The sequence below is a fragment of the Drosophila willistoni genome, chromosome 3R (assembly GCF_018902025.1).
Source record: "Drosophila willistoni isolate 14030-0811.24 chromosome 3R, UCI_dwil_1.1, whole genome shotgun sequence".
NCBI classification, from domain to species: domain Eukaryota; kingdom Metazoa; phylum Arthropoda; class Insecta; order Diptera; family Drosophilidae; genus Drosophila; species Drosophila willistoni.
This window is the reverse complement of record NC_061086.1, coordinates 2153717-2178414: the sequence shown is the minus strand read 5'-3', so window position 1 is coordinate 2178414 and position 24698 is coordinate 2153717. Positions and strand designations below refer to the sequence as shown.

The following is a 24698-nucleotide window of genomic DNA, read 5'->3' as shown; positions in this document are numbered from 1 at the left end:
TCCAATCAAGTATTAGATTATTTGACTGGCATTTACCTTGTTTGACATAACACAACTTCGACCACAAATAACAACTACAAAAACAACAACAACTACAATTTATACTAGTTTTTCAGAGTGCGAAAACTTGCTGCTCACTTTTGGTAAAATTTCACTTTTTCCTTTTGTTTGCTGATGATATCTTAGAAAAACACTGCGCAACACCAACACATAATACGCATGGCTATTACCAGTTTAATTCGGAATCATAAATAATTCCAAAGATCTCCACACAGATATGTATGTACATGCATATGTACATATGTGAATCTGGAGCACTAATGAATAATCGTCCGTAAGTCGTCTATTTGTGTGTGTGCCTGTGTCTGATGCTGCTCGATTCAATCATGGCCAAACTTGGCCTACACAAGTTTTGTTACTTGCAAGTGACACTAGGCGAATGTTTCGATTCGAGTTTGAGTAATCATATCTGAAGTACTTACAGTCCATGGTTTCGGTTTTGTTTTGGTTTCATTTTCTTGTTTGGATTCAATTCACTTCTCAATGATGGAAACAACAGAAACCCATGTCTCAATTAAACCAACCTACCTACTATACCTGCCTGCCAACACACAGAAGCTGCTGACAAATTGCCGGTTGGCTGCAACAACAACAATGACAACTGGCTGCATTTTTAGCGCCATAAATAGGGACGTGGGGGCTGGACGGCAATGAGCACAAAGTGGCCTTGTCCAGATTTTCAAAAGAAAACGAGAGTGCGTTTGATGTCTGGGCGGAAGGCTCAAATGATCTCTCCCCAAATAGCCCAAATAGATTGAACTGCTATTGTGATTGATTGATTTAATTTAGTTGTGTTTTTGTTTCTTTTCGTAGCCGACCAAAATGAGGAGCCGCCACCAAGCCGCTTGGCTAATTCCGCTGACGTTGTGTCAGCTAATCGTAGCACAAACCACAGAAGTTCCATCGGCACTGCTGCCAATTGAGGCTCGTAATGCTGATTTTTCGGGAGAAGAAGACGTCATCTCAACCAGCTATGTGCTGCCCAATCAGATCTTTAACGAAGGCAAACCATACTATGCCCGGCAGGATCCAGTATCAGGACAACTCGACTTTAGTGCCAAGAAACCAGCAGGCATTGAGCCAGAGATCAACGAAGTGCTCGATCCCAATGAAAAGATAGTCATTAGTGGGGCTCCATCGCCCAATATACATGATTTTCTCAATCTGCCAGTGAAGTACTCGTCATCGAAGTTCGTTTATCCGCTGGTGTCCAGTTCATATGCGAATTTAAAGTATCAGGGTAGCAACAAGAACTACATGACGAACAAGAAGCCGACATCGGTGGTAGCACAAGTCACTCTACCGCCACCAAATAACTATCACAGCTCCAACTATTTCACTGTACCGACTACAAGGCTAACAGCAGTGACCCCCACTGAGGCAGTATATAATCCTTCTAGCACCAGCACAACGACAACGACTACAACTAAGACAACAGCGACAACAAAGGTAACCTCCAAGAGGCCCAGTCCTTCTCCCAAAACAACGATTGCAAGCACTAGGTACACATCCACGTCTCGTCGACCTGTGGGTCTGACGGGTCCAACCACTCCGATTCCTCCACGGACTAGCACCACGCGCAAGAAGTTTGTGCCAACCAAGAAGTACAGTCCAGCCATAACTTCAGTGAAGACAACGCCGACGACAACCATAGCCAGCCAGCCCAAGCCCACTGCTAGTAGCAGCGATGTGGCCTTCACCACCCACCATGCCACTCCACAAGCACCTATATTCCCCACTGATCCCACAACAACTACGAAAATGTATTCGACTACTACTACGAGTCCGCCAGTGGCTTTCACTGATGATATTACAAAGCCTCCCGCCGTTAGCTCCATTCCTGGATCTGGTGTACCCAATCTGGATCCTGCCGATGTCTACCACACCTTGGGACAGAAGAACAATCAAGCTCAGCAAGAGCAGCAGCAGCATCAGCAGCAGCAACGAGAAAAGGAACAGCAACAGCAGCAACTACTGCAAGAACAATCACCTTCAAAAGCTCCTCCGATGACACTTAGTGACATTTTCAACAGCTTGGCGGAAGAGGAGTCCGCTGTGGCCACAAACTACCAACAGAATCAGGGTTTCGATGCCCAGGGCAATCTCATCGAGCCAATAGCTCCCTCACGTCCATCGCCATTTGCCATGCAGAACCAACTTCAGGCCAATCCAGCTAAGCCCAATCTCCTTAGTCCCAGGCCCCAAGGCCCCCAGGAAACCAAAGTCATTTCGGGAAGTCAGGAGAACTATAGCAATGAGTACGTCTCTTATCAGGTGCAACAACCCAATGTCATGCAATATAGACCAGTGCCCGGCCAGATCAATAATGTCGTAATTTCGCCGGAACAGCAATCGGCCACCTTTGTGCTGGGCAGTCAAGTCCAGCAGGTGGGAGTGGGCCAACCAGTAGTAGGCCAATATGGTCCTGGAGCTAAGCAGCCATCCTTTGTGAAAGAGAATGTTGGACCCGTGCAATATGGTCAAGTTATCAACGAGGACATAGCCAACATTAACATTAAGCATCCTCTCCCTGTAGTCCAGGATCAAGTGAAAATGCCCACCAGTTATCAACAGATGCCCAATATTCAGCACAACTCAAATTTCCATCAGAATGGTGTAACAAGCGGAACTTATCAAGAGACGCCGCCAGAGGCTCCTTCGCCCTACCAGCAACTGCCATTGATTGGTTCCTCCAAAGCCCCCGTCAAACCGGCCACATCAGCGAAGCCGATGACAACGGTGCAGCCCACCGCTAACCAAGTGCAAGATGTTAAAGAACTCCTGGTTTCGACTAACATACGCTTCCCGGCAAACGAAGGGGACTCTGTTGAATTTTCCCCCGCTTCTCCAGCTCCAGGTCCTCCAGCAGGTATACACATAAATGGCCACGCCCAACCGCTAAGTCTTCAGCAGATCCAGAATGCCAATCCAGTAGTCTTTCCCAAGGTTAAAGACGACGATGGTGTCCAAATACAGCAACATCCGGTCGTGAACCTGCACAAGCCACAGCAGGAGCAGCAACTTCCATTGGTAAGCCATGATCTAGAGTTCTTTGATACGATATGTGCTAGCTCTAATTAAAACCTATTCACAGACATTCCCTGCTCTCCAGCCTGGGCAACCACAGCCACAAGGCGAGCTTCCTTCACGGGATATGGAGCCACCACCACGTTATCCCACCACCACAATGCCTGTTCAACGTCCACCGCCTTTCTACAACGAATACAATCGCAAGCCACAGGCAGGTGGTCCAGGACCCAGACCACACATAAATCTGCCCAATATACTGCCTCAATTCCGTCCAAATGCGAAATTATCCAGCGGCCATCCGCCCAATTTGAAGCAGGAGCCCGGAAATATTCGCCTAACCAGCCAAGTAGTGAAACGGCCATATAATCCCTCGATGCCACCGCAGTTCGCCCACCGACACTATGCGATGCAGGGACATCAACAGCAGCAGCAGCACCCTCAACAGATCATCCAGAAGCGCTATCCCATGAACCGGATTTCCGAATACCCAGCCGGCCCGCCCAGTCCTGGTGATGTGAACAGACGTATCTACCGCCCGGCATCACCCTATGGTGGCCATAACTTCCCTTATATGCCCGAACATTTGTATGCTCGTCGACCAAATGGCCCGCCACCTAATGCTCCATTGCGTTCGGGCGAAGGCTATCCTACAGAGCGTCATGTCGCGTCCCCAATCGAACCGTATAAGACCATCCAGGAAGAGGGATTGGACAATATTGAGGAGGAGGACTTGGTTATAAACGATCCACCGCAACCAGTCACGCCCAGCAACGATCAAATGATTGGAGACAACATCAAATTGGAACCAGTTGTCACATTGCAAATGCTGCAGTCGCAGAAGAACGCCGTGAGTTTGCCCGGCGACGACACGGGTGATGGTGAGATCCAGGTGACGGCAGATAACGATCCCCAGGAAGCAGAGGTAAGCAAACTAACCCAACAGAAGCTGGATCAAAGCGGCCTCTACGTTGTCTTTCCCATGAAGGCGACCGACGAGAAGCAAGCCAGCGAACCGCCCTCTGCCCCGGCCGAGTATCAGAACACTCCCTTCTCTGTCATCCGGGACCAGCCACAGGAACCCATATTGAAGAACAAGAAGCCCCAATCGTTGCAACAACAGACCAAGGTGCAGCCCATGGCCAAAGAAAAGTTTCCCTATCCCATCGAGAAGCCTGATCCATCATACACAGAACTGAACGGTGCAAACACAGTGCCCGGCGTGTTGATTGCTCCTCGAATTATAAGCGGAGCATATGGCAGTGGCACCGAAGCACCCATTGCCATAGCCTACACACCAACAGAGCCGAGTGCTTATGTTCGAACGGAACAACAAAATCAAAAATTCTCGACCGTGATCAATGAGATTCGCACACAAGATACCCAAACTGAAGAGGGGCTCAGCGGTGATTTCGATTTGCGTGGCCAGAGCTTTGAGAAGAACTTTATGGCGCCCTTCTATCCAAGTCTGAGCTTGGGTACTGCCACAGGACCTGCTGGAGGAGTGACTAATCCCAACTGGAATGTAGTGCCTTCTACCACAAATAAGGCCATATACGAAAAGAACAACATTAATCGAGCTGATGTCGACGCCATCGAAGAGAACAAAAAGGATGCAGATTCCTCCGAACTGATATTAGAGAAATCTGAGCTTGACAATTTCCAGCCTCAGTTGCAGGGCGGCTTCAAGCCTATTTATCCCCCAGGCTATAAGCACGCGGAGCAGGAATCAGACCAAGACCACAACGAAGAGATGCAAAACCAAAAACTGGCAATGGAAAATAAACCCCTGGCATTGTCACTGGTATCTCAAAGTCCTACAACGACAACGACAACTACAACAACAAGCACCAGCACAACAAAGAAGCCACCAACAACAGCCTCAAGCAATGGGATTAATAGTAGTTCGACCTCTACAACAACTATTAGTACCACTAAAGCAGCTGCAATCGAGCAATCGTCATCATCATCATCGACGTCAACAACTTCTATTACCAAAGTGCCCGCACAACGAAAGAAATCAAACTTTGAGACAAGTCTAGCAGCGCTTCTGTTTGGCGACGATGAAGAGGAATTCGAGGAAGGCAGCGCCCGCAAGTCTGTGGAGGTGACCAAAGCTCAAGCTCTACCCCAACCCCAGCCCCAAGTCCAGACTGGCCCGCGAAATGTTCCACGAATGGGACCGCGCAGTCTGTCGTTGAGCTAAAATGGCTGAATACGCTGCTGCATCTAGGAAGTTAGATTAGACGAATTTTAGTTTATATTAATTTATTCAAACTTTATGTGGTAATCTAGTTTTTGTTTTTACACAGCTTATTTTAAGTCATAATAAGCCTACTGGGCTAGATCCCCGCGCTAAAGCCACCAACGATCTTAGGACATTTTGCGAGTCTGATTTGAAATAATAATGATTATGAGAAAAAGTTTCTCATTGGACTCTCGAATTGTCAAAGTTGAGATAAACATTAAAAAAAAAAAGAAACAAATTTTAATTTACATTATAAAAATAAAATTAAAAAAATTACTACAAGTGCAATGCATTTCTCATTTGGTAAACGAGTTGAAAACACAAATCAAACAAAGAAAAGTGAAAAGCTCGCAGCAATTGTTTGTAATTACAAGGTTTTGTTGCATACTTTTAGGCGGAAGCATTTAACCTCGTAGCGATGGCTTGCAGGGGAAGACCTACAATATGTATGCATATGTATTGAATTACTTAATTGTTAATTACATTTCTAGTATTACATGAGTACATTTCAGTTCGTTCTTTTAACTACCACCCTTTTTTTTTCATTATTCGTGATTGGGATGGATTTTTGATTTGATTTTAGTTCGATATAAATACGAATACGAGCTTTATAATTTTTTTAATTGGCAACCGGAAACGAATTTTTTAAATTCATGCGTTTTAACGTTTGGCTTTATGTGGTGAATATGAGTATATGTAAGTATGAATATGATTGAGGTGTTTCGAGTGCTCAAATGGACGACTTGAATTTCAGTTTATGTATTGTACATATTTGTTACATGTTCATAATAAGTATGAATGTGTAGGTATTTACATTTGGATTTGCTTTTTGACAGTTGATTACCAATTAATGCATTTATTCAACTATATTCCAAAACTATCATGCAGACTACAACCAAAATGAATAACTTTTGGCTCAGTCTTTGCTTTGCCTTTGCCATATGTATGTCTGTATGTGTTAAATGGCTTTTATTAAAAGCCTAATTGCATCTAATCAACAAATGAGTGAGAGGAAACGATAGAGTTCTCGCTCTCTTATGCTTGAAAGAAAAACTGTAATGATAACAATTGCCCCAACATCATTTATTGTGTATTTAGATGTATATTTATGTAAAAATTTTGAATGTAGATAATAACCACACACTTATACTTTGATCATAAGAAACCAATGAGTATAGTATAGTATAATAATGTATGTATATATGCATAGTTAAGCTCTCGCATCTTAAATTATCGCACGTATAAGGGAAACCACCTGTACAATTTTCGATTTATATTGGCGTTCTCTTTTCTATCAGTTCTAACCACACACCATTATCAGGTGAAAAAGTGTACAATGTATTTAATATATAATATAATTTGACAACTTAGACTACTACGAATGCTAATTACAATTTAATTTTAATATGTATATTTATATATATATGTATATGTATTGCAATGAACTATCCATATGTATGCATGTAGGTGTAAGCATCAGTTTTTGTAAACATAAGCATTTCATACAATGTATTAAAGAAAATTAATAATAAATAGATAATTACAAATCGATAAGGTAAACAATTTCTATAGTATGTATGTACTTATAAAGAATAGCTCGGCCATTAGGTGTTGGAGTATACCAGCGACAGGTTTCATAATTAGAATAAATACTTTTCTCGATTGGTTTGTTTCTCTTGTTGGTTTTTTGTTGTATGCGTAATAACTAATTTTTCGTATAAATATAAATTTGAAGGACTAGGAACGAGTACGATATGTATATGGGTAACTACATTTCGCGACCATTAAGATTTTAAAAATCAAAATTTGTTTGCACGAAATATTGGAAAATGGTATTGCATTTAGATTGACAATTAGCGTACCAGAGTGTATGAAATGTTAACCCATATGTGTGTATATATATAAGTAATAGACAAAACATATAAACATTAGTGATTGCTGAAACAATAAATACAGTTTAAATAACAGAGGGGCTTAGTAGAATATTTTGGCTTTGTTGCATTTGCTCGCCTATGCATACACACACACATATGCACACATCTACCCTCTGGGCACATATACTAAATGTGTTCAAAGGAAGACAACTTGTTGGCGTACAAAGTGTTTTAATCATAATGTCCTTCCTCTCATAAATAATGTATATTCTCATTAAACGGAGCCGAAATGCGTTGGAAAAAAGATCAAAAGTACCAATTGAATTGACAAAGAATCGTAGTTAATTGTTTGACTAGCCTCCCTGGCTGCTGCCATTCATTTGATGGCGTTGCTGCTGCTGTTGTTTCTTTTTATCAAATATTGGAAGCTTGGATTTAACCGCACCCTCACACACCATCATTCGCTGCTGGGCTGGTTTCTTGTCCAGGTCAAAGCACAAAGTGTCCGTATTGAGATGCCTTTTAAAGTCGGAATATCGCCTAGGCTCATAGGATAGATAGTTGGAGCCCAGAGCGGAGGCGGCAACAGCAGCGGCCACAGTTCCATTACCATTCCTGTGATGCAGATGCATTAAAGGTGGCGAAGAGTCCTGCCGTTTACGCTCGAAGTACTCGACAATCTTAGCTATTTGCGCGGACCGTGTACTGGGCAATGCCGTGAAGGAGCGGTCATCCCACAGCAGGGATTCGGAGCCTGCCAGACTACTAATGTCATCCGAACTGTCTGTGTATATGGACGAGGTGCGATTCTTGCAGTAGAGCAATTGATTTGTGGCAAACGGGTGGCGATGTATCAGTGGATGAATCTCCGAGTCCAGCGCCAGACGATTGATGAGTCCTGCGGTGGCCGACATCTGAGGATCGTTGGCATTGGCATTGAGTAGGGCATGGTGGCACGTATAGCGCCGTTGGTGTGTCCTCGAGCCAACGAATTCCGCATCCAAATCGTCCATTGAGTCCAGTCCAGTAGAGGACGATGTATTCCCGCCCATTATGCCGGCATCATTCTCAATAAGGAGCACCGACGACGATGCCGTCGAGGAGGTGTCATTAAGACGTTGTTGCTGCTGGGAAGCTGCCGCAGTGACTGCAGCATTTGAAGTGGAAGTTGCATAATAGCAGCAACGACACAAACTTGCCAATTTATCGCTGTGAATTGCAAATGATACAAGTTAGCAAAGAGGTCGAATTATCAAAGACAAAGATTCTGATGCAACTTACTTGAGTTCACTAGCATTGTTGACCGGTCCGCCGCCTGTTCCCGCACCAGGATCGAGGCTTAGTTGAGCCTTCAGTTGCTCGTAGCAGCAGTTATTGCTGCTTGTTCCACCACCGCAACCGATGCCCAACGAGCCAAGCTGTCGGCTGTAGCTTGTTTGTGTGATTGCCGCATCCGACTCCTCGTTGAAACAGGAGAAAAAACCACTCTCAATGGAATCGCGTCGTGTTAGGTTCGTTTTAATCGCTAGCTGCTCACAAGAGTTTTTTAATTCGTCGAGTCCAAAGCAGTTCAACAGCTCCAATTCCAGATCGGTGAAGCGGGAACTCGAAACAGGCGTTTCCTCCAATTGTGCTGAGCAGACCGATGTGGTCGTGGGTGTTGGTGACACTATGGTCATTGCAGAGGGACTACTACCGAGTTGTTCTTTGGATTTATCCTCCTCCTCACACGATTTCTTCACTTCTCTGTCAGCTGCCGATGAGTTTGCTGTGATGGCTGTTAGAGTAACAGTTGAGGCACTGGCTTTAAGCAGCGACGGACTGTCCACTAGCTCACTGGAAGTGCTCTTCACACTGGCCCCGCTGTTTCCACGATACAGGGGATGAAAGTACAAGGAGTTTGCGCGGTATTTTCGAGCCGTTGGCACAGTGGAAGGCCGGACGGCACTGTCGTCACTGCTCGACTCAGCATCAGCGCAGTTGCCGCCTCCATCGGGGTCCGGGTCTTCGGCATCTGAGGTGCATTCATCGCATTCTTCCTCGTCGGCGGGAGGCACGATTGTGCTGACCCTTTGGGGTAGCTTCAACTCAATGGCGCTGTATTTGCGTGTTAGTTGTGGCGAGACGGGCATGCTCTTTGGTTCACTGGCTGTGGGGGCTGCTGCCGCCTTCTTATCCGTCTCGCAAGTCTGAGTCGCCGCCTTATTCTGCATGGCCACTAGCTCCTTGAAAAACGGTGCGCTCAATTCAAAGCACGAGCTAAACAGATCGCCAACACCCGCCGCATATGTCTTGGGGTTGACTCCGCGTAACTTTTTGACTCCGCGCAACTGGGCCAAAGCCGTAAATGGATTTGGCTTGGACCCGTTGTGATCTTTTGTCGTTGTTGGCTTGTATTCCGGATCCTTCAGGCACATCGTCTCGCCCACTTTGCGTAGCGTCAGCACAGCTGAAACAGGAGGCGGGGGCGGAGGTGGTTCGGGGACTGCCGCGGCTGCCAGCTGATGGCCGGAAGCAATCTTCGAGTCGCAACTGGTCAATTGCCTAGGTGGTGTTGGCGAGTGCGTGGAGGAGCGTTGCCTTTGCATCTGGTGGCAACGTGCCTTGTCACTGGGTGTCGTGTGCAATGGAAAGTGTATGATCTCGCTCAGCGACCTGCGATGGAGCAGAATCTCAGCCTCCAGCTTCTGGGTGGCACGACGCACTCGACTCTTAAGCACATAATCGTTGAATTCGTTGCTGCCCGCCGATCCATTGGGGGTTCCCGGCAAGGCTGCTGATGCCGACTTAATCGGTTTATTGGCATTTGAATTTGAATTGGGAAAACGAAATCCGTTCTCGTCCACTTCGCACAGGTGCCGAGGAGTCAGCACGCCAGCCGGTGCAGTGGAGATTATGCCAAAAACTGGTGGAGCTGGTGGAGTGCTAGTCGTTGCTGCTATGATGTTTTCCGTATCGCTGCCGCCCGGCGATGAATTGATCAGTTCGAGAGAGCTCAATGGACTGGTACCCATCGGCGATTCGTGTTCATACTTCTCCAGCAGCAAGGCCAATTTCTTTGAAGCATCATGAAAAGTGGGCCGACTTTTCGGGTCATACTGTAGCAAATAAGAAAGCGGAGGTCAGTATCATCAATTATTTCCCTTTTCAATAAATATGCTCACCAGGCAACAGTAAAAAGCAAATCTCAGGAAGACGGGAGGCGTGTCCATGGGACACAGCTCAACAAATGCCAGATAGTCTAGACCAAATGACGGTGTACGTGGCATCAAATCCGGATCGGCCTCAATGCGTGCTATAATCTCACACTGGATAATGCCAAAGGAGAAAACATCACTGGTCTGATCGTACCATTGACCCTTTAGGCACTCAGGACTGACCCAATACGGCGAACCAACAGTTTCCAATCGAGACTTGGCCCTACAAAATCAATCAATAGGCATTATTTAATCACCGATTATGTAGACAATTCGACTTACGTTTTAACAGGTATTTTTGCTGCTAAACCAAAATCACCGACAACAGCATCGTATTGATCATTGGCCAGGTTGCGAATCAAAACATTCTGCAAATAAAGAGCATTTTAGGATGGGGCATGGGACGGGGGCGAATAATTGAACTTACCTTGCTCGTCAGATCTCTATGAAAGATGCCGGAATCATGTACATAAGCCATGCCGCGCGCTATACCCAGCGCCAGTCTTATTTTCTGCGTGGCACTTAGCACCACCTCCTTGTTGGCCAACAGTTGCTCCAGCGACCCACCGTTTATGTACTCAGTTAGTGCATGCAGTTGGCCTTCTTGTACACAAACGCCCATAAAGCTGCAGAAAAGGGAAATGAAAAAAGTTGTGATCAATTTGAGTTGACTAAACACTGACATTTCGCTGCATTGAAATTTAGATGGCCCTAAATAAAAGTTTTGCCTTCAGCTCTAACTGACATTTGGGCGGTCGCCAGGAAACCTTCCCGCTAATTGCTAGCTAACATGCAAATGGTAGAGACCCATAATTCGATTCCCTCTCACAGTTCCACACGCAATAAAAAGTGAAAGCTTCTATTCAGGCAGATCCTCTGGATCAAGCGTCAAGCTAAAAACTCCTCACACTCAAGACAAGGAAAGGGCAATGTCAATGACTTCTAACTCAAGGATAAGCATGAAGCCATCCTTCTGCCTTCTGGAGGAAAGTGTCAGACAACACATGGAAGGGGCGGCCCCGCATCAGCCAGTCGAGTAGAAAAGGTCAATTGCAGTCACATGGCAATGAACTTCGCCGCCTCTTGGTGGTTGTTGTTGCATCATCGTCACACTCATTGGCACATGTGATTAGAGTCCCGTGCAGGTGTCCATCAAGTCGTTAGAGTATATTATATATATATTTCTATCATTTGCGATAACCAATAAATACCTCCCTATCGCATATTCGACGAAAATGATAAGCATAATCAGCTGTGGCAGCAGTTGCTGAGAGAAATGGGACTCAAATTTAATTGAAACTAAAAGTTAACCGCAAAACCAAAAGTTGACGCCATAAAAGTTGATCAATGAATTTGCACTAAATACTTTAATTGCTTTCAGCACGCACACCACGACTGGAAAACCTGTCAATATGCCACACACGCACCAAACCACTCACCTAACGTCCGGGCAATCAAAATTTCATATGGTCACCCCTTTCTGCCATATGCAAAACCCACCTGTTGTGGGTTTGCGTGGTCTATTGCCACGAGGCAATAGAGTCATCCACATAATTCAAACTTTAATTGAAATGTGGAGGTTCCAACACCAGGTGAGAATTTCTAACACAGCCCCGCGTTCAGTGTGACGATGAGTTGCCACAAGCTTCCACCTCTACTTCTAATTCAGATTCAGATTCTCGGGCAGACACATGTCAGACGATGACGCGTCGGCGCCCATCCAAAAAGGGTTGTGTGGTTTAGGTAGGGTCGTCTAATCTGTGGAATGAACTTATCTGCTAGGTGTGTGTGACTGTTGACAGACATTATATCAGCCTGAAGGCGTCTGCATATCCCGACAGGCTGACACACCTTTCAGTCACCTTTAAATCGTCGTGACCATCTGAAAGGTTTCATATTAAATTTATCTACACGATTAATGCCTAAAGTGTTCATTGATGCCTGCCCCATTTCCCAAGCTTAGCTTGCTTGGGCAAGAAGAAAAGTCTATTAAGAATTCAACTTGGATTTCGTTAATTAAGCAATTATTATATAGAGTTTGGGCATTTATAAAGAACAAACCGAAACAAAAAGGTGTAAAAAGGTGCATTAACCCCTGCCTAAGCCTGGCAGCTGGCATCTGCGGAAAAGGTGTCTATTCAAAGGGTATCACTTGGAAGCACTCAACCTGCTGACTGTGTGTGAGAAGTGTGATTGCGTGTGTGTGTGTGCAGGAAATGAATACACGTTCAAGTGCCTAAGCACAGTCTCAGGCTTGAGGCAAAAGAGTTTCGCGACAGACAAGCAGGAAGAAGGAATGCTGGCAGGGGGGAGGAAGGGTGGAAAGAGGAATCACTGAAGTGTCTGTAAACCTTTTCCTAGACTTTATTTTCTTTGTTCTTTCAATTTTCCAGTGCTTCTATCCATCATGATGATGATCATCCCCATCGCCACCATCATCATCGTCAATGGAAATGTGTTTGTGTGTTTGGTTAGTTAGTTTTCCATTTCTTTCTTCTTCTCGTTTTTTATTTACCGGATTGGATTCACTGGAAACGCTGGCCGGCATTTCTCTCGGCAATGGTAAACCATAAATTGACACGTTTGCACGTTTCTCTCAACTGCACACAGCTGCTGCTGCTGCTGCTTCTCCAGCAACTTCTCTATGTTGAAGTTGTCGGAGGAGCTAACTACATAATACCGCTAAGCTCATTAATGAAATGCAAACTCCCGCTGCAAATTATCCCGATCTTCCCTCTCTTGGCTCTGACTCGGACTAGTGGCTCTTGCTGATCATAGCATTCAATTACAGCATTTAGATTGAAAAATCGTAATTGGAGTATGAAGCATTTGCTGCTTAATTGAAAAATATTACCACAACTTTGTTGCAGCAACAGGCAGCGCGGCACGATCTTTGTCTGGAGGTTAAAAGGTTGCCACAAAAGCAAATACATTGAATTCAGCAAGCAAACATTTGTTTAATGAGCGTGACTTTGGGCGGTCTAAACACCCTTAAACGATCACAAAATAAAAACCAAAGATAACAAATTCCGACAACTGCAATTTCTATGCAACATGTTGATCAATGCAACGGCAGCAACAAACATTTCGAAATGAAAATGAAAATTTGATTTTCAATTAGAAATATATATATATATATATATATATATATACATGTATTTGTGTAAGTGTATGAGTGTGTGTTGTAGTTGGGTAAAACGTGATGCGAATATTATGCCGATTGCAACAGTAGCAGCAACATTGGCTGCATGTGGCATGGGTCATTTCCTATGGCACTTTTCCCATTCTTTTTTTTTGTAATTTTTCTTCCTTCTTTCCTCTTCCTGACTAGGTGACCGATATTGCCCAAGCTTAAAGGCCCCATCCCCAAAAAGAAAGTCATTACAATTGAGCCACATCTATTGTATTATGAGTGTGTGCGCTGTTGCTGCTCGCCCGTTTATTATGTATTGCATAAATTTGAATATCTAATACTTGAATATTTGCCTGGTATTGTGCAAAATTGATTGAAATATGTGTATTTAAATTGATTGAAAGTTGATGACATAATTTCTCACAGTTTTCACAGTCGCTGCTTGGGCTGGCAAACGTCAGTCGCAAATTGGAAGTGAACGTTGGCTTGGCCAGAGAAATTCCATTTTATGGGACTGGGCATACGGAAGTGGAAGCCACTGTACGTACATCATGTTCCTCTACAAGTCGAACAAAGTGGCATACAAAGTGGATGGAATGTAGTTCATTATATTCGCATATTCATATAAATCTGGTCAGACATATTACTCATTGCCTGCCATCCGCTTTACATGTGTTCCCACAGCTCACAATGTAAGTCTGTGAGTTTAATGACTGGCGAAATGCGTTAAGGTCGCCGGCTGGCAGATAAAACAAGGCCCATTTTCCACCTACTTACCAGTCAAAATAATACAAGTAACTTAAATAAGAGTATGACCTAATTTGCCTAAAGTGCAAATGCCAAATATGTTCCAAATACATGCAGACTAGTTGCAAAACATTATGTATTAATAATTTCTGTATGTATTTAGCCAAGCTATTTATTAACACGTTCTAAAATTAGAATGAGAATATTTTATTATAGCCTCAGGCAAGAGAACAAGAAAAGGAGGCAGACAGACAACACGCAACACGATCGATAACCTATCTGACTACCCATGAAATTGTGATCGAGAGACAAGAGGCAACAAGTTAGTCCAAAATGAATGTGTGTATGTCATGTTGGTCATCAATCAGAAATTAACCCAATTTAGCTTGTAGTAGTGTAATGGCATCTATGCCACACGGCAGCTTCAATTGTAGATAGTATAGACGACAACCACGACAGAAACATATGAGACAATCGACCACACATCCAATCCAATACAACGAACTCTAAACAGACATCAAATGATGCACTGATTAAAGTGTAGCACAGAAAGCATCGAGACACGGAGGCCGAAACAGAAACCCGACCATCACTTGACTACTCCTTCTTCTTTGACAACTGCAAGCCAACTCCATTAAGCAATAAAAAGAAATGGCCAATATGGCTGTAATCATGAGACACTCTCTTGCAGTTAGCTTGGTGTTACCTGGTCTTAACTGTACTCATACCCGTGCAACAAATGAAAAACCCGCATTAAAATTAAATGGCGAATTTACAATAATTCTTCAATTAGCAAATTGTCGAATATCTCAAAAAGCCATGGCAATTAAATTTTCAAGGCTAGCGATATTTAAAGGCAAAGGAAAAAGACCCAAAGGGGGGAGAAACACGAGCCAGTCAGCTTTAGAATTATAATTATGTGCAACTCTGTAATGCCCATACTCAGGCAGGAAGCAATAAACAACAATGTCTGACTAATGGGTCGATAGATGGATAGCGGGCACTTATCAGTCATTACATTTGACCTTCAACTGAGCATCTCAAAGCATCCGGTTAAATGCATTTCTAAGTGAAATGTCAATGCAAATAAGCCTTGCTTGATGGCACGATGGACTAATCCACAAAATGTTTTAATTCAACTTTCCCCCCGCGGCCATAATAATAGTTCAAAATTATCTAGAAAACAGATCTTACGTCGTATATCTAGGAAACGCTTCATCCACAGCAGTTAATATCTCAGCAGGCTGCCCCCAAGGCTCATGTCTATCGCCTATACTATATAATATATATACCTCTGATCTCCCAATATTACCCAATTGTACCACCTCGGTGTTTGCGGATGACACAGCAATCCTTTGTGGGGGAATTCTTTCTGCAGATATAACTAGAAACCTCCAAGCAGCATATGAGTTCCTAGATATATATTACTCCCAATGGAAAATTTTAGTTTGCCCAGAAAAGAAGAAGGCAATATTTTTCACAAAAAAACGAAAAGACATCTACGTGCCAACAACTGATATCAGATTGGGCATGGAATATATAAAGTGAGAACCAAATGTCAGATACCTGGGTTTTACACTTGACAAAAGACTTACCTTCAAGGACCATATAACCAATACAAACAAAAAACGCAAACATATAGTACGTACGCTATATCCGTTCATAAATAGAAACTCGAGACTTAATATAGAAAAAAAAAATTTTTGTGTTTAGGTCAATTTTCCAAGCAGTAACTTTTTACGGTGCTCCAGTATGGTCAAATATAGCCAAATGTCACATAAGCCAATTGCAAATCAGCCAGAATAAAGTCTTGAAGATTATCTTAAATCTCCCGTGGCATCATTCTACGATTGACCTACATTGTCGAGCCAATGCTGAATTGGTAGATACATATTAGATTATCGCGATTAACGCAAAATTTCATAACCAAGTGTCATGATTCAACATATACGCATATAAACAATCTGGCATAGGTGTAGTTTTAGTCGTATTTTTAGTGTTTAATTTAGCTTGTAATAAATTTCCTTGGGGCTTTTCTACTTCTTTGTCTTTATTTCCCCTACTAATTATGTCATCGCATACGCCAAATGTGATGTAAATATGTAAATAAATATCTAACAAGAAAAGACCTAGTTCTTAGTCTAAACTCTTAAAATATTGTAAGATACCATTGACAAACAAACAACCTGTATTTATAACAAAGCGTGAAATAAAATTGAATTGAATTGAAAAATAAGCTATAATTTAATATTCCCCTATTATTCCTCCTAGCTTGTAAACTTTTCTCGCTAGTTGCAAATTGTGGGCGTAATTAAACTAATTTACTGCAAAGATTTGCCTACTTTGTCGGGATAGTTATATTTTCTTTAAAGACGTTTTTTTGTAAATCATAAGTATTTAAGAACTTTTCTTGTTTTGTTGGGGAAAGTGTGTTTTACACATCTATGTAAATACTCCTTTTAAATAACGTAACATAATGTCTCATAATATCAGTTAATTATTAACAAGTTGTCCTCCCAATTAGCCATGTGAGTTAACTTCAATGGAAAAGTTTTAACGGAATAAAAGCCCAACGAAAAGGCTTTAATTGTTTAATTTTCAGAACTTGATAATTTACGAGCTGTATGGCAATAGAAATGAATTACTGGTCAATTACTAATTACCTAACACACTCATCACACTGAATCTTTTGGGCAGAAACGTTGAGGGCAATCGCTGCAAAGTCATTAACCTTTTCTTTGCCCTGTGCTCACATTTGCGTGCCAAACAATTTGTCAACATTTGCACACAATTTATCACCTGCTTAGCATCAACGCTAAACACATCCACATTGGCATCCACATTGACTCGGGATCGGCTGGCAGGCAGGCAGCAGCAGCATTTGCCATTGTTTGTGCCCTGTAATGAGCAACACCAGGCCAAGAACTGTGACACGGCTCGGAGTCGTAAATGAGCGTTTGAATGGGCTTTAAGCCCATTAACATTCACATTCAACTCTTCTGTTGATGTTGACTTGCCGCTTTATTTGCACTGACACGGCAGAGAGTGCTAAGGGGGAGTGAGTGGCGGAGTATCTGACGGGATTTAATATTAAAAAAGAACTGTAGTAATGTGTACACAGATTTTGAGGAATGCATTCAATTCAACGCAAACAAATTGCCGGCAAAGACAATGCAATACGAAATCTAGAGTGAGTAATGTCGAGTTGATGTTATTGTTATGGGGTGTGTCGGCGAATAAGTGGGTGGTTGGAAAGTAGCCCCCCTTCCGCCCGCCCCCTTCCCATCGCAGCATGCAATTCGCCTGTGCGACATTCCACTTACAGCGAGCGCGTGATAAGGCCATAAAATATGTTACAACAAATGCTAGTTTCAATTTCAATTTTATGGCCAATAACTCACACTCGCAGTACTCAGGCTCTGTCGACTGTTGGCCTGCCGGCGGCGAGTGGGCACATGGCTGAGGGCACACGAGCTATTTGACATGTGTTGTTAGAAAGGTGGTCTCAATTACTACAGCTGGTTCTATTGATATATACCTACTTGTTGCATTTACATTTGCATTCAAAGACGGCAACAGCAGCACATCCCACATCCTCATAGACGGCAACAGCAGCACATCCTACATACACCCGGGTTCGGTTCGGGTCAATCAATAGGCTTCATTAGAGAGAAAGAGCTGGGGGAGACGACGCGCCGACATGGGAGGCTATGACGATCGCACTCAGTGGTATAGCTGTTAAATTTTGACAGTTAGCCGACAGCTGGGATCATTAAACATGCTGCCTAACTAACTAACTAGCCAGTCAGCCAAGGAGTGGAGTGATTAGCGATCCACATCACTGATATAGATAAACGCGCACTACACTCTATCTCAGCGAAGAAATCTATTCTACCGTCAAACATTCATCCGGGTAGAACACAATTCTTTTGCAGAGGATTCCGAATCGTGGTTCACCCTTAATTTTCCGATATGCCAACTTGTTTTATTAAAAGCAAAATTGAATGCGTGTGACTGCATTTAATATCATTATTCGGACATGGACGAACTGGAAAGGGCGCATCGTTGTAGCATAATTTTTGTTCTTTTATTTACTAGCAATGAATAAAGAAAATTTCGAACCAGGCATGTTCCGGTGAACCAAATTAATATTTCTTTTTCACAAATATACGCATTGAGATGAAATCAGGTCAGGGTGGAAATCCATTGCAATAATGCTTTTATTGCTGTTTCTGTTACGACTCACACTTCACTTATATCAATCTGTTATGTGATAGCAGAAGAAATGTATATGAGGTGGCCCACTAGATCGAATGTGCCCTAGAATGCAATTTTATTAGTGTGTTGGAGTTTGTAGTATTCTCGCCAATCTTCAGCTATGTAGAAGTCGAACTATGAGACAAAGGCCATTCAGCTTTTTAAACAACTTGGACCAATACGAACAATGAAATAGTCTTTTTAAGATGTTTTTTTCTAAGGGCTTTCGATAATCTAGTCACAACCGCATTATATATGATAGTAGTCAAATTATAGTTTTGTGAAAAAATGTCAAAAATCAAAACATTCATATTCATAGATTCAAGTTTATGGGAAAAATTTAAAAGTTGTCGGAAAAACAACCAATGGAAGTTGCATACAATTGAAGCACTAACCATACAACACATAGATGGGACAAACTCATGATTTTTTGATTGCCTAGTCATGGAACCCCAGAGAACTTCGGGAAAAACCCGAACATTCGTACTCTCAATGAGAGCGTAAAGTGGGGAGAGGAACGACGAAGGCAGGCCTATGTCGCTTGTAATTTCGTTCTGTCTATGTATGTGTACACTCGTCGGTACATGCTCAGGCTTCGTAGTGTGTGTGTGACGTGAAGTTGTACAACATCGCATTTCAATAGCTCGCTCGACCAAAATTTTTAATTTTCGACAAAACATCGACAATGCGAATAAGATATGTCACTGTGGAAAGAATATCAAGAAATATTGCCATCTGCTTCGTATGTATCTCGGTGGCTGTACCGATAGAGTGCTCGCTTGGCAATAGGAATGTCCTTGGTTCGATTCCCATTTCGAAACCGACCAAGTAAGGTTTTCTTTTTATTTTTTAATAAAAATAGAATAAAAAAGACAAAATAAACAAAAAATAAAGAAATAAAAAAATCAACAAAAAAACAAAATTATAAAATAGAAAAAAACCTGTTGGTATTTGAGATCCTTGGGAAACTATTTTAACTCTAGATGTTGCAACTAGATTGTCCTTCTCCTTTCTACGCCCACGTTAAAGCCGATGCCAACCCCAATACCAATGCCAATCGATCAATCTTATTTAAATGTTGACAGTTGTCGTCACATTGTGACTTAGCTGGAGCTTGTTATTGGAAAGGCTTCATGCCACATTCCCGTTCTCTACTCCCGTTCTTGGCTTGTTTAAATGTCGCTGCCACTTCAAAGCCGCATTAACTTCAATTTGCTTTGCAAACAGCTGCGCATCCTACATCCTCATTTGCACCCCAGATTCAAAAGTTTGTCTATTTGAGTATCGGCTGTCAGGCACCTAGGCATTCAAGCCAATTGTCAAATCATTTGGTCAACATGGGGTCTAAGCATCAACAAAGGTGAAGGAGAGGAATTCAATATGCCAGAGATGGTTTTGTTTGATGTACCATCTAGCTAAAATTGGTCAGATGTTTGTAACGCACAAAAGGAGACGTTTCCGACCCCATAAAGTATATATATTCTTGATCAGCATGAGAAGCTGAGTCGATATAGCCATGTCCGTCTGTCCGTCCGTCCGTCCGTCTGTGCAAATCGGTGTGAAGTTGAGCTATGAACGATGAAACTTGATATTTGAGTTACTTATAGCCCGGAGCAGATAAAGTATGAAAATTGTCAGGATCGGATCACTATATCATATAGTTCTCTAGGCACAAAGAGAGCGTCGAAAAGCTGCAACAGACTAATTCTGTTTTTACGTTCTCAAGTGCACTTCGTGTTGACTTCGGCAAAACTATCAAATGCCGAAGAAAAGTGCCCGCATGGACTATGATGCCTACCCCTGGTCTAGATTCCCAAATGCTGTCTACTGCCTACAGGGTAAAACAGCGAAAAAATATCAAAGAAGCTAACTTCGGCTATGCCGAAGTTTATATACCCTTGCAGTCCTTGGTGATAATATTTTTACTTTTTGAAATTTCTTTCCCTGCAACTCAATTCATCAATACACAAGCAAAACATTATTACTCTTTTTACTACAATTTTTTCTTCTTCAATCATTCCCTAGCAAAGCACGTCACGCATACACATACAGTTCATGTAGCGTTGCGTCTTTGTGTGTATGCATGTGCTCTGTTGATTTGATGATGACGTAGTAGGCACCAAGCAGCGCTGCCGGCAGCGGTTGAACCGATTTATATTGACTGTAACTTGTGTTCTATTTATCCGATCAGATTCAAATTTTGGGATCTGAGGTTTCATATCCAATACTATCATATTAGTAAATTTCATGGGGATACTCCAATTTTTATGAAAATCTTTCTTCTAGAGCTATATGATATAGTGGTCCGATCCTGATGATTTTCATACTTTATCTTACCCGGGTAATAAAAAGCGCAAAAAAAAAAATTAAATCATCCCAAAAGGTCTTAGGATGGCTGAGTAAAACGCATACGCACCGACGGACGGACGGACATGGCTATATCGACTCAGCTTCTCATGCTGATCAAGAATATATATACGTCTCCTTCTGTACGTTACAAACATCTGATCAATTTTATAATACCCTCTGCAAGTGTATAAAAAAAAGTGACTAAGCTACGCAGCTTGGCAATTAAATCTAGTCAACTCAGACGACCGTCTACAATGTCATGACTATTCAGCGTGCCTTTCCGGCAAAGCCTAGTCAAATGGACAATTACATCAGCAGTGATTAACAAAAGGGGTTTACTAGCATTTATCATCTTAAATAGAAGAAGAATCTTGATGACAATTAACAAGAGTATCCGAATTCGGACACTGGATTTCAGTGTGACACACACCCCGTCATTGCCAATGTAAGCACTAGCCAAGAGCCAAGCAGAGGACAGCAGCCGCAGTGAACTTGACCCTTTTGATGGGTCGCAAAAACATTTATTCAGTCTTGAACTCTGCTCCAACATTCCATAACGAAATGCATAGTATTATTATGAGTAACTTCTCTTTTATAAAAATATGCAATAATTTTATCACGCTATTGAACAAAAAGTCATATAACAGACCCCGCAACTGAATAACTGAATAACTTAATCAAATAAAATAAATGCAAATGCAAATGATGTCAGTCCACAAAATTGTGACCCAGTGCAGTCTTGCTGGATCCGTCCCCCACATTTGATATGACTCAGCCTGTCTATAATATATATGCATATATGTGTGTATGTAAGTTAGGTCAGTGTTTATTTTGTGGTCAGATAATAGATGATTTTTGACTACGTGCGTGGTTCTCATAAAATCAATTTGGCAGTGAACCAAATATAAACAACAAGCTCCCCCTCAAATTATGTATTAAATGCGCGTATAAACCTTAAGTACATAGGTAAAAACAACTGGTTCAAATGGTTTACGTAATTAGCAATCACAATGAGTTGTGTTTCACAAAATGAACTAGTTTTTTGATTTCTAACACACCAACAATCCTAGTGTAGAGTTCATTTTTGAAATATTGTGCAGTGATGACTCAGTTGCCTCAAAGCATCATTCACCAGATGGCATTGACCCATAAGCCGAGCTACGATGAGATTATTTACTCCCGCCAAATAGGCACACACAACATCACAACAGCTGATTAGAATGGCATCTCGGAAATATAATAGGCTATATTTAGCTATCATTGTTTCCCCGTTCAAGTGGGGGAGAAGTGGCATCGAATAAAGTTTAAACTTACCTCAATATATTTGCATGGGACAGCTTATTCAGCAACTGGACTTCTCTCAGCATATTTGGTCGATTGGCACGCAACTGATTCATTTTCAGCACCATCACCTGGCCAGTTGTCCGATGTGTGACCTTTAAAAAACAAAAACATAAAATATTATTAACTACATTTTAAAGCGAATAACAAATAAATCAATCAGATTTGCAATGACAAACTCAAGTTAAAACAAGGGAGGACGAATAGTGCTCCGTCAGCATTAAGGCATTGAGAGTTTGTCCGTGCCAGGGTCAAGTTCACATTCAAGTGTAGAAAGTAGTTGTTAGACAGTGTGTTAAAACTTAAATAAATATGGCTGGGACAATTGCTAAACAAAGTGTAAAATGGATTTCATGGCCCGCAGCTTCATCGCAAATAGAGACAAATGTCATGACGGGGAAAAAAAAATTCAGGCCCACTTAACAGCTGAGTGTCGAAGATTATATACTCTTCCAATAAATATATTAATTCCCTCCTAAATTGCAAACAAGCCAGATGTAGGATACAATTTTATTTGATTCGGGTAAATATTTAACGGCGATGTCAGTTTAGTTACTTAAATAGTCTGCGCCAAAATCAATGTACACTTTTTGCAGGGGATAATAATCAATAAACTCGTCTGTGTTTGCCATTGCCAATGCAATTGATGGCCGACAGCGTTGTTTAAGTTATTTTGTTGGTTTGTCTGAGCTAAATCGCAAAATGGGAACAGCAGTTAAACCTGTAAATTGATTTGGTTTGTTGTTTTCAACTATAACACAATAAAACAAAATGACAAATTAAATGAAGTAAGTCGTCTCGCCGACTTAGGTATACCATACACCAGTAAAGCAAATATTTCAACTGTATTAACCAAATGCATTTTCACATGCTTCTTACAAGCATATCTTAGTTTCTCGCTCACTCAGTCATACGAGCACAATAGCGCCCCCACCAGCCAACGGCCAACTCCGGCCTTATGGAAAAATGTTTATATGCATAACTCGACTGTTTTTATTCCGATTTTGATCAAATTTGGTATTTTGCTAGATATTAGTATTAAATTTAAGTGTGCCAAATTTGATTGCATAAGGTAACAAATTCCGGGAGATAAACAAGTTTTTCATATTACGGGGGCGGAAAAGGGCGTGGCAAAATTTGTATACATACAAAATGTGTGCATTTACTAAGCGAATATACATACCAAATATGGTGTCTCTAGCTGGAATAGTTTTTGAGATAAACGCTTTTTTTAAATTGCGGGGGCGGAAAGGGTCGTGGCAAAAATTTGAAATAAACTTGATCACTCTACATACTACACGAGTCTACATACCAAATTTGGTGGCTCTAGCTCTTACAGTCTCCGAGATCTAGGTGTTCATACGGACAGACGGACGGACGGACGGACGGACGGACAGACGGACATGGCTAGATCGACTCGGTTGTTGATGCTGATCAAGAATATATATACTTTGTGGGGTCGGAGATGCTTCCTTCTGCCTGTTACATACATTTTGGCGACTTTAATATACCATTTCACCCTATGGGTGTATGGTATAAAAAAAGAGTTCTTTGCAAACTACTAAGATTTACTAGAATGACCTTTTTCAAAACTATTGATTGAAAATTGCAAAGAAATAAGTAATATAGAAAAGTATTTATTTAGTCCTTTTTATATTCTCAGTGGTTAAAGACGTATAGCTCCTTCAAGAAATGGGCAATCTGGACGGAGGTATCATCATTAAATAGTCCGATTCCTTAATCTCTGTCTGAAAAACAATTAAAGTCGATACTTATGACATAAAAGAAAAACTAAAACAAGGATTTTATCTCGAGATTTTATTAATATAATTGAAGTGTAAATCAATATTGTTAAAAAGATAATTGGTGTTTATAATATCGAAATATATATACTCTACTTAAAGAATAATAACAGCAATAAATGTTATTCGCAACCTTTTGAAACTAAGCTAAAATTAGACTAAATTTCTGACACAAGTGACGGTTACTCTGACAGCAAACATCTGAGCAAAAGACTAACAATAAACAAAACAGGAAATGATTGACTGTATGGTTGCTTTTTTGTGGTCTTGTCCCGAGTATTTTTAATGTCTACCATTTATGAAATTGGCTGAAAGTTTCGTCTTAAGGCTGAACAATTAATATTTTATAAAACACTAATAGTTGAATTAACTCATATAAAGTAGTTTAATTACTGCTTCTTATTCTTAATCTCAGTTCGTAGTTTTTTTTTTCCCCCCTTTGATGAATTCGTTTAAGAAGCAACTGCAACTTGGCGCCATACAACATTCTTTACAAACGCTTAAACTGGCTATTTACTTCAGGCCAAAGCAACAGAGAATATGGCAACTGCTTGTATTTAATTCTATTATTGGCAGAGCAAGACAAACAAATTCTATGCCTTATGGGCACAAATAAAGTTTCATCCTCCCCCTCTAGACGGTTAAGAACCCCTTCTCTGACCC

General features: G+C 41.8%; 2 protein-coding genes across 2 annotated transcripts in view; one reads left to right on the top strand and one right to left on the bottom strand.

Annotated features, from left to right (window-relative positions):
• The first annotated feature begins 873 nt into the window (after positions 1-873).
• On the top strand, positions 874-5564 carry LOC6651414 (titin). The gene is made up of 2 exons (XM_002072613.3): positions 874-3090; positions 3155-5564. Exons 1-2 carry the CDS (start codon positions 883-885, stop codon positions 5291-5293), a joined length of 4347 nt encoding a protein of 1448 aa, XP_002072649.1. The 5' UTR covers positions 874-882; the 3' UTR covers positions 5294-5564.
• A 1085-nt stretch (positions 5565-6649) lies between these two features.
• Positions 6650-24698, bottom strand: part of LOC6651413 — a 59802-nt gene continuing 41753 nt past the window's right edge. Inside the window, exons 3-8 of the mRNA XM_002072612.4 lie at positions 22207-22328; positions 10834-11032; positions 10689-10774; positions 10374-10629; positions 8491-10307; positions 6650-8418 (exon numbers count right to left, since the gene is read on the bottom strand). Coding sequence (XP_002072648.3) covers positions 7563-8418; positions 8491-10307; positions 10374-10629; positions 10689-10774; positions 10834-11032; positions 22207-22328 — 3336 coding nt within the window. The 3' untranslated portion in view covers positions 6650-7562. The remainder of the gene's footprint in view (positions 8419-8490; positions 10308-10373; positions 10630-10688; positions 10775-10833; positions 11033-22206; positions 22329-24698) is intronic.